The 11618-nt window shown below is 32.4% G+C and overlaps 1 protein-coding gene across 1 annotated transcript; it reads left to right on the top strand.

Annotated features, from left to right (window-relative positions):
- The first annotated feature begins 716 nt into the window (after window positions 1-716).
- LOC124848839 (IQ domain-containing protein IQM3-like) lies at window positions 717-4305 on the top strand. Its single transcript, XM_047326651.2, has 9 exons — window positions 717-1207; window positions 1367-1475; window positions 1620-1685; window positions 1927-2015; window positions 2384-2471; window positions 2645-2791; window positions 2901-2993; window positions 3207-3308; window positions 3429-4305. Exons 1-9 carry the CDS (start codon window positions 906-908, stop codon window positions 3948-3950), a joined length of 1518 nt encoding a protein of 505 aa, XP_047182607.1. The 5' UTR covers window positions 717-905; the 3' UTR covers window positions 3951-4305.
- The last annotated feature ends 7313 nt before the right edge of the window (window positions 4306-11618 follow it).

The following is an 11618-nucleotide window of genomic DNA, read 5'->3' as shown; positions in this document are numbered from 1 at the left end:
TTGAAGAAAAAAAACATTTTTTATTGGAAATGAACTTTTCTTTTACTTCTAACAGAACATGAGAAGAATGATCTCTCTAATTTCATTTTATAATAATTCATTCTAAATACAGTATATTTTTTATATTCATTTACAAAATTTGATTTTCTAACATATACTCTTTTATGTACACAAATTTGAAGATAAGCTTCATTCATACACGTAACCATTTCACAACATTTATTATTTAGTATATAATATTTTTTACTAGATATTTATTGTGTAATCTATTATTCGAAGTATTTATAATTTCTTATTATTACATTGTATATTTAAATATACAAATACTATGCAAAAAAAAAAAAACCATAAAATTTCCAAAGTGTAACAGAATTATGAAGACAATTTAAGCAATTCATTAATTGAATTAAATAAAATTAAATCTTAATAAAGTTCTACTCCATCAGCTTTGTCATAATAATTTAATGATGTTGCATATGTAACACAATATATTTCTTATAAGAAATATATCGATTTTAAAATGTCTTGCGTTGTCCAGTTCCAAAATCCCCTTCCATTGACTGACTCAATATTAACACGTCAAAATCTCTCTGTGGGTCGAAGGAAGACCACGCGACAGGGGAAGCGCGTGGGGAGGCAACAAGAAAGGAAAAATAATAAAGAAAGGGACCCCCTGTGTTCTTCCCAACTTCATATTTAAGCACCACTATCCACTCGCTAATTCCAACGTTGTAATGCGTGCTTCTTAACTCCCTCCTCTTCACTCACTCTCCGACATCGTTTTACTCGAACGATCAAACTCTGTTGAGAAACAAACCCTTCTTTCTCTCTCTGATTCAGAGAACATCCTAAGAACTCAATTGATTCTGCATATTACTGTTAGTGTTTTCGTGTTCTTTGTCTCAATGGAGGTTCAAACTCACACCCACGCTCACTCCACCTTCGATGTCAACCCCAACCCCAACGCATCATTCCCTTACGACATTCATCATCCTCAATTTCGGAGCTCCGAATACCCGACCCCAACATTCCCACTCTCCCCTCAAGACCTGTCACAACCTTCACCCACCCACGGCTCATCGGGGCCTCACGCGCCGGGACGCGCCTGCCCCCAGACTACTGCTGCCCTCAAGGTGCAAAAGGTCTACCGCAGTTACCGCACACGCCGGAGGTTGGCTGATTCCGCCGTCGTCGCCGAGGAGCTCTGGTGCGTCTTCTCTGCATGCCCTCTCTCTCTCTCTCTCTCTCTCTCTATATATATATATATATATATATATAATTTATATTCTTTTTTTTAGGACATTTCTTTTTTCTTTAAAATTTTATTGGGTCTGAGTTTGAGAAGGTGGGGTTTGAAAATTTGAAGGTGGCAAGTGATTGATTTCGCGAGGTTAAACCACAGCACCATTTCGTTTTTCAATTTGCCCGAGAGTGCTGCATCACGGTGGAATAGGGTGAAACTCAACGCTTCCAAGGTCTCTCTCTCTATATTCTTTAATAGATTTATGTGTAATACGGATACTATACGAGTACTTGTACGTTTTGTTGGAAGCTATTTTGCCTTTTGTTCCGTTGATACTAAGATAATGTTTGATTCTGAAGTCAACTGTTTTTCGCAGGTGGGAAAGGGCTTGTTCTTGGACGCCAAAGCACAAAAATTGGCTTTTCAACATTGGATTGAAGCTGTGAGCATGCATTTCCTAACACCTCACATTGGCATTATTTATTTTATTTGTATTTTGTTATATATGGCTAAGTCATCGTTATCTCTGTTGTAGCGTGTTTGGTTCCACGTCTTGGTTTTTCACGTTTAATGAGAAGAAGCTAGTAGTAGTAATAATAGTAGCTTTCATGTTTTGGATGTGATTTATTACTTCTCAATATTTCATAGTCATCATTCATTTGGTGTTATGGCTTGAACTGTAGATTGATCCACGCCACCGCTATGGGCATAACTTGCATTATTACTATGAAGAATGGTGCAAGACGGATTCTGGCCAGCCATTCTTTTTTTGGTGAGACTAATTTTCTATAAAGAAAGCATTTATTGATTCATTCATTGGGCTTGGTCGTGTCTGATTGACAATATGCTGTTGGTGTTGGATGGTTTCATTGTGAGTACAGGGGAATATGTTTTGCTTTACACTTAAGCATCTAAAAATCCCATTGGTGTTCATTGCCTTTCATACTTTCCATGAAAAAAGGGGATTGTTTAGTAGCCCAATTTCATTGGTTAGATGAAATGGGCAATTTTGATTTTGTTTTCTATTTCTTGTTTTGACTAAGGGAAGCTTGTCACGTGGAGTGAAATGTTAAGTGGAACGATGAAGAGGTTAAAGTTGTGGTTTTTCACTGAAACTTTTTAATTTGTCTCATTCTGCAGGTTGGATTTGGGAAATGGAAAAAATCTTGATCTTGAACAGTGCCCGAGATCGAAACTCCGAAAGCAATGCATAAAGTATCTTGGACCTGTATGTGCACCTACTTGTTGGATTTATCACCTTTTTTTTCTTTTGTTAATTTAAGTTGTCGTTGACTTGATTGACTATTTGCTTTGTAATTTGTACTGTATTATTCAAAAAGTTGTTGCCTTTTTTTCCTGCTTTTCGACTAGTTGATCCTTCTCAATAATTTTCTGTAACAGCAAGAGAGAGAGCACTATGAATACACTGTCTGCGAGGGGAAAATTATCCACAGGCAATCTGGGGATTTTCTGCACACAAAAGAAGATTCTAAGGATGCCAAGTGGATATTCGTAATGAGCACCTCAAAGAAACTTTATGCTGGCAAGGTAACAATTCAAACTCAGTAATTGTTTCCAATTTTCTGTTTCTCATTTTTATACAGGCAACTCTGCCATTTCTTTCCAGTCATCTTGATACTTTGTAATAACCTCTCAGAAAAAGAAGGGATTATTCCACCATTCTTCTTTTCTAGCTGGTGGAGCTACCTTGGCTGCTGGAAGGCTAGAGGCTGAGCATGGTGTTCTTAAGGTATACTTAATTTCATAGGTTGCATGATTAATTGAGGTCTTTGTCCTATTGGAATCTCTTATAATATTGTAGTGTGCTGTTGTCATCTTTTTTTCTTTTGGTACAAATTTGGTTATGCACATAGAATCTCACTGATAGACTCATTTACTAATTGCTATATCTGTGCATTGAAAAATGACAAATGACTGATTCTCTATGCTTTTGGCCTTTTAGTCCATCTCTGCATATAGTGGACACTATCGGCCAACAGATGAGGCGCTCAACTCCTTCATATCATATCTCAAAGAAAATGGTGTCAATATTGATGAAGTTGAGGTAATTTATTTATAGCAGGCCATTCTTGTGAAGCTAAGTGTTTGTTTACGCCAAAAGCTGTTTCTTCATGTAGATAATCACCTGCATTTTTCATTGAACAATCATGATGCATCGTTTCAGATTCGCAATCCAAAAGATGATGGCGATGCTTACGAGGATGGAAAGGTTAGTGAAATGGAGACAGTAGTTGAAGATTCTAACCATGGTAATATACCAGAGCCTGGAATTTCTGAGGAAGCTGAGAACACCTCATCTTCAAGCAATGTAGTAGACCCTCAACCTTTATCTGTTGGTAGTTATAAAAGGACTCTCTCAGGTGGTCTTCAGAGTCCAAGAGCTGAGGTGCCCAAGAAAGCAATATTGCAAAGAATCAATTCCAAGAAGGCAAAATCCTACCAATTGGGGCATCAACTTTCACGTAAATGGTCAACTGGGGCTGGACCAAGAATTGGGTGTGTTGCTGACTACCCTGTAGAGCTTAGACTGCAGGCCCTGGAAATGCTTAACCTTTCTCCAAAACTTCCTCCTTCACCTTCCTCGTACAGGTTACTAGGTGGTCTTGTCTCACCTACGGCTTGCTCAACACCCAATGGCACAAGAACTGAAACTGATGAGAATTCTCGTTATTCAACTCCTAAATGATATTAGGATTATGTCTGTCAAGGTTATTATAGGTGCTTTAGTTAATGTATGTTAAATATCGTTCTTTATGTCATGTCTACTTTGAAGAACTTAATGTTGTCTTTATAAAATTCAATAGTTATTATCAGCTCACGTCATGGTTGTCTCCACAAACGTGAGGATAAAGTTAAGGTTGTTTCATGCTACCCCTGTAGTGCATGGTATGGTAATGTTACATTGGGTTAAAATTGAGATCTGGCTACTTCTGTATGTGAACTGTGCCACAAATCTCTTCCAGAAGTAGCCTCCACGATCAAAGCAATTTGATGTATGAAATGATGATAGAGCAATGAATTATGAAGAACTTGAGATACTAGTTAGTCTGTGTTTGAGAAACTAACTAGTAATTATCAGGCATTGTAAAACGTAACTGTCATTAACAATGAAGCTTCTTTCTATCATGTCAAATAATGATTTAAATGCTTTAAGAAATTATATTTTTCAGCTATTGCTTTTGGAACGTGGACATGAATGTTATACTCAAGAAAGCTAGACATTAGTGGGGTAATGGGTGGTGGATTTCTTACTTGTACTATAATAGTGAGAACACTCTTACTGGTTGTGTGTCAGAACAAAAATGGCAGAAAGATGTCAAGGAATGGTTGTTCTTGTTTAAATAGAAATTCTTGGAAAGTGAAAATAAAAGAGTCAAAAGAATAATAAGATCCTTTTATCTCCAAGTTATTATGATTGACAAAATATTGCAGTGAAGTTATATATCGAGCTGTAATATTTTGGAGAAACGTAACATGCAAGTTTTTCTATATATATCGAGCTGTATTTTAATAATATGCAATGCATTTAAGAAAATTTATATTATCAAAGTAAAATTTTAAATACCATCAACCGTAGTTATTGTATTTAAGTTTTATCCTATTATTTTTTATATATTTATACTTATCTTTCTATCTCTATTTATATTTTACCCTCTTTTCAGTTAACCCCTTTTAACTTGTACTTTATTTTTCATTTTTATTCACGTTTTGTGTTTTCATCTACCATATTTTTCTGTTTTATACCGAGCAGAATATAAGATTTTTATAAAAATATTTTTCAAAGAATTGGATTTAAAAAATTGACTTTTATTTGAGAATGGTATTTTGAAAGTGAGTTATAAAAAATAATTTGCATGATGAATTAAAAAGTGCTTTTGAGGTGTAATGATAGGAAGCAACTTATCAATAATCAATGAAAAATATCAAAGTTAATGTTTACGTTTTCTTTATTGCTATAACAATAGGTTGTAAATATTAGAGAGCAGTGTAACTTTTAGCTTCGTATTGTGTCATCCCGTTAATTGTATTTTTTCGCTTAGCGACAAACATAACAAAGATGTTAGTATTAGATTCTCCAAAGTTACCACATAGTATTCAAGTATTAGTGTTTCATTCAAAGTTTAACCAGTAAAAAATTAACGGTCTTTTTTTATTACTCTTTATCTTAATGTATACATGCATCTTAATTTTAATACGTGATAAATGTCTTAATTACTAGTTTGAAATAAAAAAGGAAATAAATCTTATCAAACAACTAAGTTAAAGATCTAGAAATTTATATTTTAAATTGATAGTGGTTTAAAAATATTGAAACTTAATTATTTTAATATTAAAATATTTTAATAGAAATAATTTTGTTATGAATGAATTTTATTATTTTAAAACACAATCTCTCTAAAAAATATTTTTTTAGAGTTTTCTAATTTTTTTCTGGGTTATCATTCTATTTGAAGGTCATAGACTGACTGAGTGATCCTTGAGACAAGATCTTCAACTCTATTTGATCAGTTTCTTAGATAGAATATGTTTATTTATGCTTCTTTCTCTGGTCTGTTTCGTTCTTCCTTTGCATGCGAGTTTTTAGTAGTTGCATGTGACGTTTGAGTCTTCTATAAGACTTTTTGTTGATAAGTGGTCTTAACTATATGCCATGATCATGTTTTTGTGGTTTGTATGAGCATAAAAAGTTTTTTGAATTGTTGGAACGGTTTTAGAACTTCTAAAGTTGTTTTGTTATTTGTAAGGTAATGAACGCTAAATTACCTTGTTTTAAGTTTTTGGTATGTTGATAATATGAACTTGCATGATATTCGTTAGATTGATGAAATTTGGGGTTTGAACATGTTGAGTTTCTATTGTGCTTGATGGTTGTATAATGTTTGATTTTGTTTGAATTGATGTTGAGTTGAGGGATTGAAGATATGACTATGTGAGCAAATTGATATTTTTTTGACAGTAAAACATGTTGTTGATTCAAGCACTGAGTCAAGAATACTAATTCGATTGTCTGAATAGGTCCTTGGTTTGCCAAATCACAAAATTGAAGTTGTTGGTTTCTAATTTGGCATTGAGCGCAAGATTGGTTGCGATGGTTTGGAAGCATTTTCACTCCATATCGTTGAGTGAGCAAAAATGTGAATCATCTAGCACTAAGCAGTGGCCTGTTACCATTAAGTGCCAATTTCTACAATAAGTTTGGAACCTCTTTCATCTTGATTCACTAAGCGACAGGTTGTCCTCACTAAGTGAGAAAAATTACGAGAGCTTTGGCATTAAGTGCTCCATATTCCAAGGGTTTTGCGTTGAGTGTCAATTTGAGTGTCAATGTGGTGTTTTATGATTTCTCTAATCTTTTATTGTTTGAAGTAGCTTACCATGAGTTATATGTATGTTTATTACAGAAATTATGATGCTTCATGGGATAATAACATGATTGTGAGTATGTATGACTTATTTATGTATGATATGTGATGATCATGAGTTCATTATTTGTTAAGTGCATGGTATATGTATTTGGCATAATTTCATGGATCTCATGAGGAGATTTTATGGTGACGTTTCATTAGTGTACGCATTAATGAGGAAGTTCAGACGTAAGATGTCATCCTGACACTCTAATAACCATCCAATCTTAGGTAGAGAAGGGTGAAGTATATAATGATAGGAGCTAGATGTCCCAGTCTAGGGATTTTACCTTGGCTTAGGGTGTTAACAAACTAACCTTATGTGTGGTAGGATGAAACTTACTGACAATGACTTTGCAAAACAGTAGAGTTTACCATAAGCGCTCTATCCCCAAGATTTTAAATCAATGTTTTATTCGGATCATGGAGTCTATAAGGAGGCATTACATGTGATAATGTTTTTTTTTATGAATGAGTGTTGTATGATGTTTAATTTTATGTTTATTTATGAAAACTACCATTTTCTCTTTGTTTTTATCTATTTATTTATTCTTGTTTGTGATAATCACTTTAACCGTGTAAACAAATAAAGATGCTCTAATGAATTCAATATAGAACGAGAGTCATGTTGAAATTTAGGAGTAAGTTTAGTTTCCTATCTATATCAATCTTTAAAAATATATTATTCTTAAGAGTATATATATATATATATATATATATATATATATATATATATATATATATATATATATATATATATATATTATATTATAATTATGTATTATATAACTGTAAAAATCTTTATGTACATATTTTTTGAATTATCTATTGTTTTCATTTTTATATGTGATATCTAATAATTATATACTATTAAAATATTATATCGGTAGAATATAGAAAATGTTCATTATTAGAAAAAGACCATGATAATTTACAACTATAATTTTTATACTACTATTTAACAATTATAAATCTTATTATTTTATCTTAAGATTTTATTTATATTTATTTTTATTAGTTAAATATAAGATTTTATTATTAAAAAAAAGTAGATATCAAATAATAATTTTTCACTGAAATTGTTCATAGGTAACCAAGTTTTGCTGGCAAATGAAGTTTACACATCATATAAGTTCTAGATATGATTGTGTTGAATGTCTTTTGAAAAGGGTTGGTACAGAAGAAATTAAAGATGGCCCCATATATTTAATTAAATCTGTACATCAATTCTTCAACCATTAAATCCCACTTGTAAATTCATTTCCTCAAGATTTAATTAACATATGGTTTCTGCTGTGTTCTACTATTTGATATGCAGAAACCTCACTTCTAATTATTTTATAGTTTAATTAAATTTTGGGTCCTATTAAATTTGAAATTTTTTACTTAAATTTCTAATAAATTTGAAATTAACCGAATTTTTATTAAAATTTTGTAGTCTATTAATTTCTAAAATTTTAAAAAAAATTAATGAAATTTTGTTTCTTGATTTTTTTTGTTAACAATTATTAGGTTTTATCATCTCTTTAAATATCATTTTATATATATTTTTGTTTCAAATGACAAGAATTCGTTCTACTTAACAAAAGTTGCTTTCGGAGTTAATTAAAGTTATAAAATTATTATAAAATTATGAAATTTAAAAAATATAAATTATGAAGTTGTAAAATATAAAGTTAACAAATAATAAAGTTTATAAAATTATAAAGTTCTAAAATTATAGAAATACGAAATTATAAAAGTATAAAATATAAAAATAAAAAATAAAAAATTAGATAAATAAAAAATTATAAAATCAGATAATTATAAAATTATTAAATTATAGTTATGAAATTATAAAATTACAAAAATTATAAATGTGACATCCCAAAATATATAGCAATGTATATATGTAGAATGCATCGATTATAATAATAGAAAGCAGTTAAGAGTACACAATAGATAGGATTAAGGAGTACAGTTATCCAAGTCTGGCTGGGAAGTTTTAAAACTTAAGTACAAGTTCATAATTCTCCAAAATACATGATTGAATAAAGATTCAATGGGACCTAAAGAGTGTTTCCAAAATACATATCATGATAAAATGAAGGCTAGAAGTCTTTCAAAATAAAGAGCTATTTAAATTAAGAGCTAGTAGAAATCCTAAGCACTAGGGGCTGGGTCTTCCTCAACTTCCAAAGCTTGCTCCAAAGGTACATCATCATCTACTGCTCACATCCAAAGGATTGGATGATCATCGCAAGGGGGAAAGCAAACACATGCAACACATACAAATGCAAGGGTGAGCTAGGTCTCAAACAATCATACAATTCATTTTCAATCAATCTAGCATTTCCCAGAATATCCATACACACATAAACACCTTAGTCATCATAAACATAAGCATTTATTTCATAAAACTCATCAAGACAAGCGTCCTATCATGTTAAGACTCTAGACACGTCCGGACTTGGAATGAATGTAGAGCTGGGGCGGGTTGTGCACTTGTGATGGCCCCTACTGCTTTGCAAAGCCATTGCCGAGGGGTTCCACCCGACCATACACAAGGCTAGTCCGTTACCGCGGAATAGACCTTCAGTGATAGCGCCTACCCTAGGACCTCCCACTACTCCCACCACACGCGTCAATCCTCTCTAAGTGAGAATGAAAGACCGTTGGAATATTAGGGATAACCCCCCATATGGAAGCCTCTCACATTCATTCAATACACTAACTGATCCCACCGAGAGATCTTAATTTCATATTCAATCCGACCACTTTAAATCACATGATATTCCTCTTGGATCAATAATGTACCTCATAAACCACTTTGATTCACCAAACATAAACTTTCATAGTCATTCAAGTGCATTCTTACTATATTGTCTCATACCAAACCCATACATCATCATACAACATCAACCATGTCATAAAAACCACTCATACATTACATACTTTCACAAAACCATCACTTATTAACACAAATTTCTTTAGGACTTTTAATTTTCAATACTTAAGTAATTCAAACAGCTTGGAGACCCTCACCAATGGCTCTGGAAGGGTCAAAAACCCCCAGAACGACCTAAAGAATGTCCAAAACGGACATCCAGAACCCCACAAACTATCAAAAACTATCTTGGATGATTTTCCGACGACAATAATCGATTATCATATGTGATAATCGATTATTTGCGAGAGCTTTGAAGAGGATACAACTCTCTGACTAAAATAATCGATTATCAAGGGAGATAATCGATTATTCTTATCAGTTTTTGACAGCAACGTGATTTTTCTGGTTTTGGTGCATCTTAGACATATCCAAATGAACAAATTAAAATCTGTAACACTAATATTGATATGAAACATGTTTATAAATGAAAGTAAAGTATTGCATTGGTCATTTGGATGGGAATTAGATGTACTAAACCAACTCAATTTCTACTCCAAAACATCTAACTCAATAACTAGAAGACCCCAAACCCAATTCTAACACTTTGTACCTATTCTGACCAATTTGATGACTCAAACAAGTCACAATCCACTTGCTAAGACTGCCCCAATAGCCCAATTATACCCAGAACTCCTAACTCTCAAATTCACTACCTCACTTCCTCCAAAATGGCCTAAAATTGACCCTAAAGACACTTGATTTCCTTTCTAACAGCGCTACCACAAAATTTTCATGCCAAAACAGTTTCAACATACACAATTCCATCATTCTAAGTCATTCCAAACAGTTGATAGCCCTCAATCACCAAATTCACGTAACACACACTTCCATACATGCATTTCAAGTTTAACTAGAACCAAGTTCATGCTTCCACAACATACCACTACAAATTTTATCATGCATTCACTCCACACAGTAAAATCAAGAGTAGAACTAACTCCCCTTACCTTGGTGGTTATAAGCACAACACTTTAGAAGAAGCCCCAAAACAGTAACCCTCGCACAGAAACAAGTTCAACAGGACCTACAAACCACCAAATTGGATAGAGTACAACTCTTAGAGCTAGAATGAACAAGGAACTAAAGGGAAAAGCTACCAGCTGCATGCAACCAGTAAAGTGGCATGCCCTATATTCAAAGACAGTGGAGGAGAAGGGGGAAAACGACTTACCAGTAGGAATGAAGAAAACGTTCGGTTCAAAACGGAGCTCCCGACTTTGGGAACGCGGGGACGCCACCTAAATGACAATGTAATGGCTGGTGCAGTGTGGAGATTAGAGAGAAGGTAGAGGAGGAAGAAGAAGCTTTCTAGAGAAAGGAACACTTTTAAGAAAATGAGTTCAGCTTCTTTTTCTAAAAGTTTAGCAGAAACTATAAAACTGTTTTTTTTTAATAAAAAGCCCCTCCCCTTTTTCTTAATAATGTTTTCACCCCATCCTCTTTTAATATATACATATATATTTTTAGGTTCTTACAATAAATGCATAAAATTATAAATTATAAGAAAAATTATAAAATTTTGTATTATATAATTAAAAAATTATGAAAATATAAAATTATAAAATATAAAATTGTAAAATTAAAAGATTATAATATTATAAGAATATAAAATTATAAGATTATAAATTTATAAGAGTTATAAAATTATAATATCATAAAATTGTAAAATTTTAAACTTATAAAATTAAAAAATTAAGAAGATGATAATACTGTGAAATTATAAACTATAAAATTAAAATTTATAAATTTATAAATGTAATATCCCAGATTATATAGAAGCATATAATATAGTAAGTTCTCATTTTAATATAAGAGAACAGTCAGAGTAGACGGTAAATAAAGTTGTTAAACTTACAGTCATCCCAAATTGAGTCATAATTTAAAACTTAACATGTTAGAGTATTTCAAAATAATAGAAATAACTAAGAGAATCCTAAGGAGACTAAGCAGCAACATCATCTTCCTCCAAAGTCTACTCCAGAGGCACCTCATCCGCCTCTGCTCACATCCAAGTGGATGA

Source organism: Vigna umbellata, chromosome 8 (assembly GCF_029865625.1).
Source record: "Vigna umbellata cultivar VRB3 chromosome 8, Vumbellata_1.0, whole genome shotgun sequence".
In the NCBI taxonomy this organism is placed as follows: domain Eukaryota; kingdom Viridiplantae; phylum Streptophyta; class Magnoliopsida; order Fabales; family Fabaceae; genus Vigna; species Vigna umbellata.
The sequence above is the reverse complement of the archived record's forward strand: the minus strand, read 5'-3'. Positions and strand labels throughout refer to the sequence as shown.

Bases quoted from the DNA above. Each gene is read 5' to 3' on its own strand.
- LOC124848839 (XM_047326651.2), top strand. From the start codon at position 906: ATGGAGGTTCAAACTCACACCCACGCTCACTCCACCTTCGATGTCAAC. The intron at 1,208-1,366 runs GTGCGTCTTCTC...GAAAATTTGAAG, and splicing joins GTCGTCGCCGAGGAGCTCTG to GTGGCAAGTGATTGATTTCG. The intron at 3,309-3,428 runs GTAATTTATTTA...GCATCGTTTCAG, and splicing joins TCAATATTGATGAAGTTGAG to ATTCGCAATCCAAAAGATGA.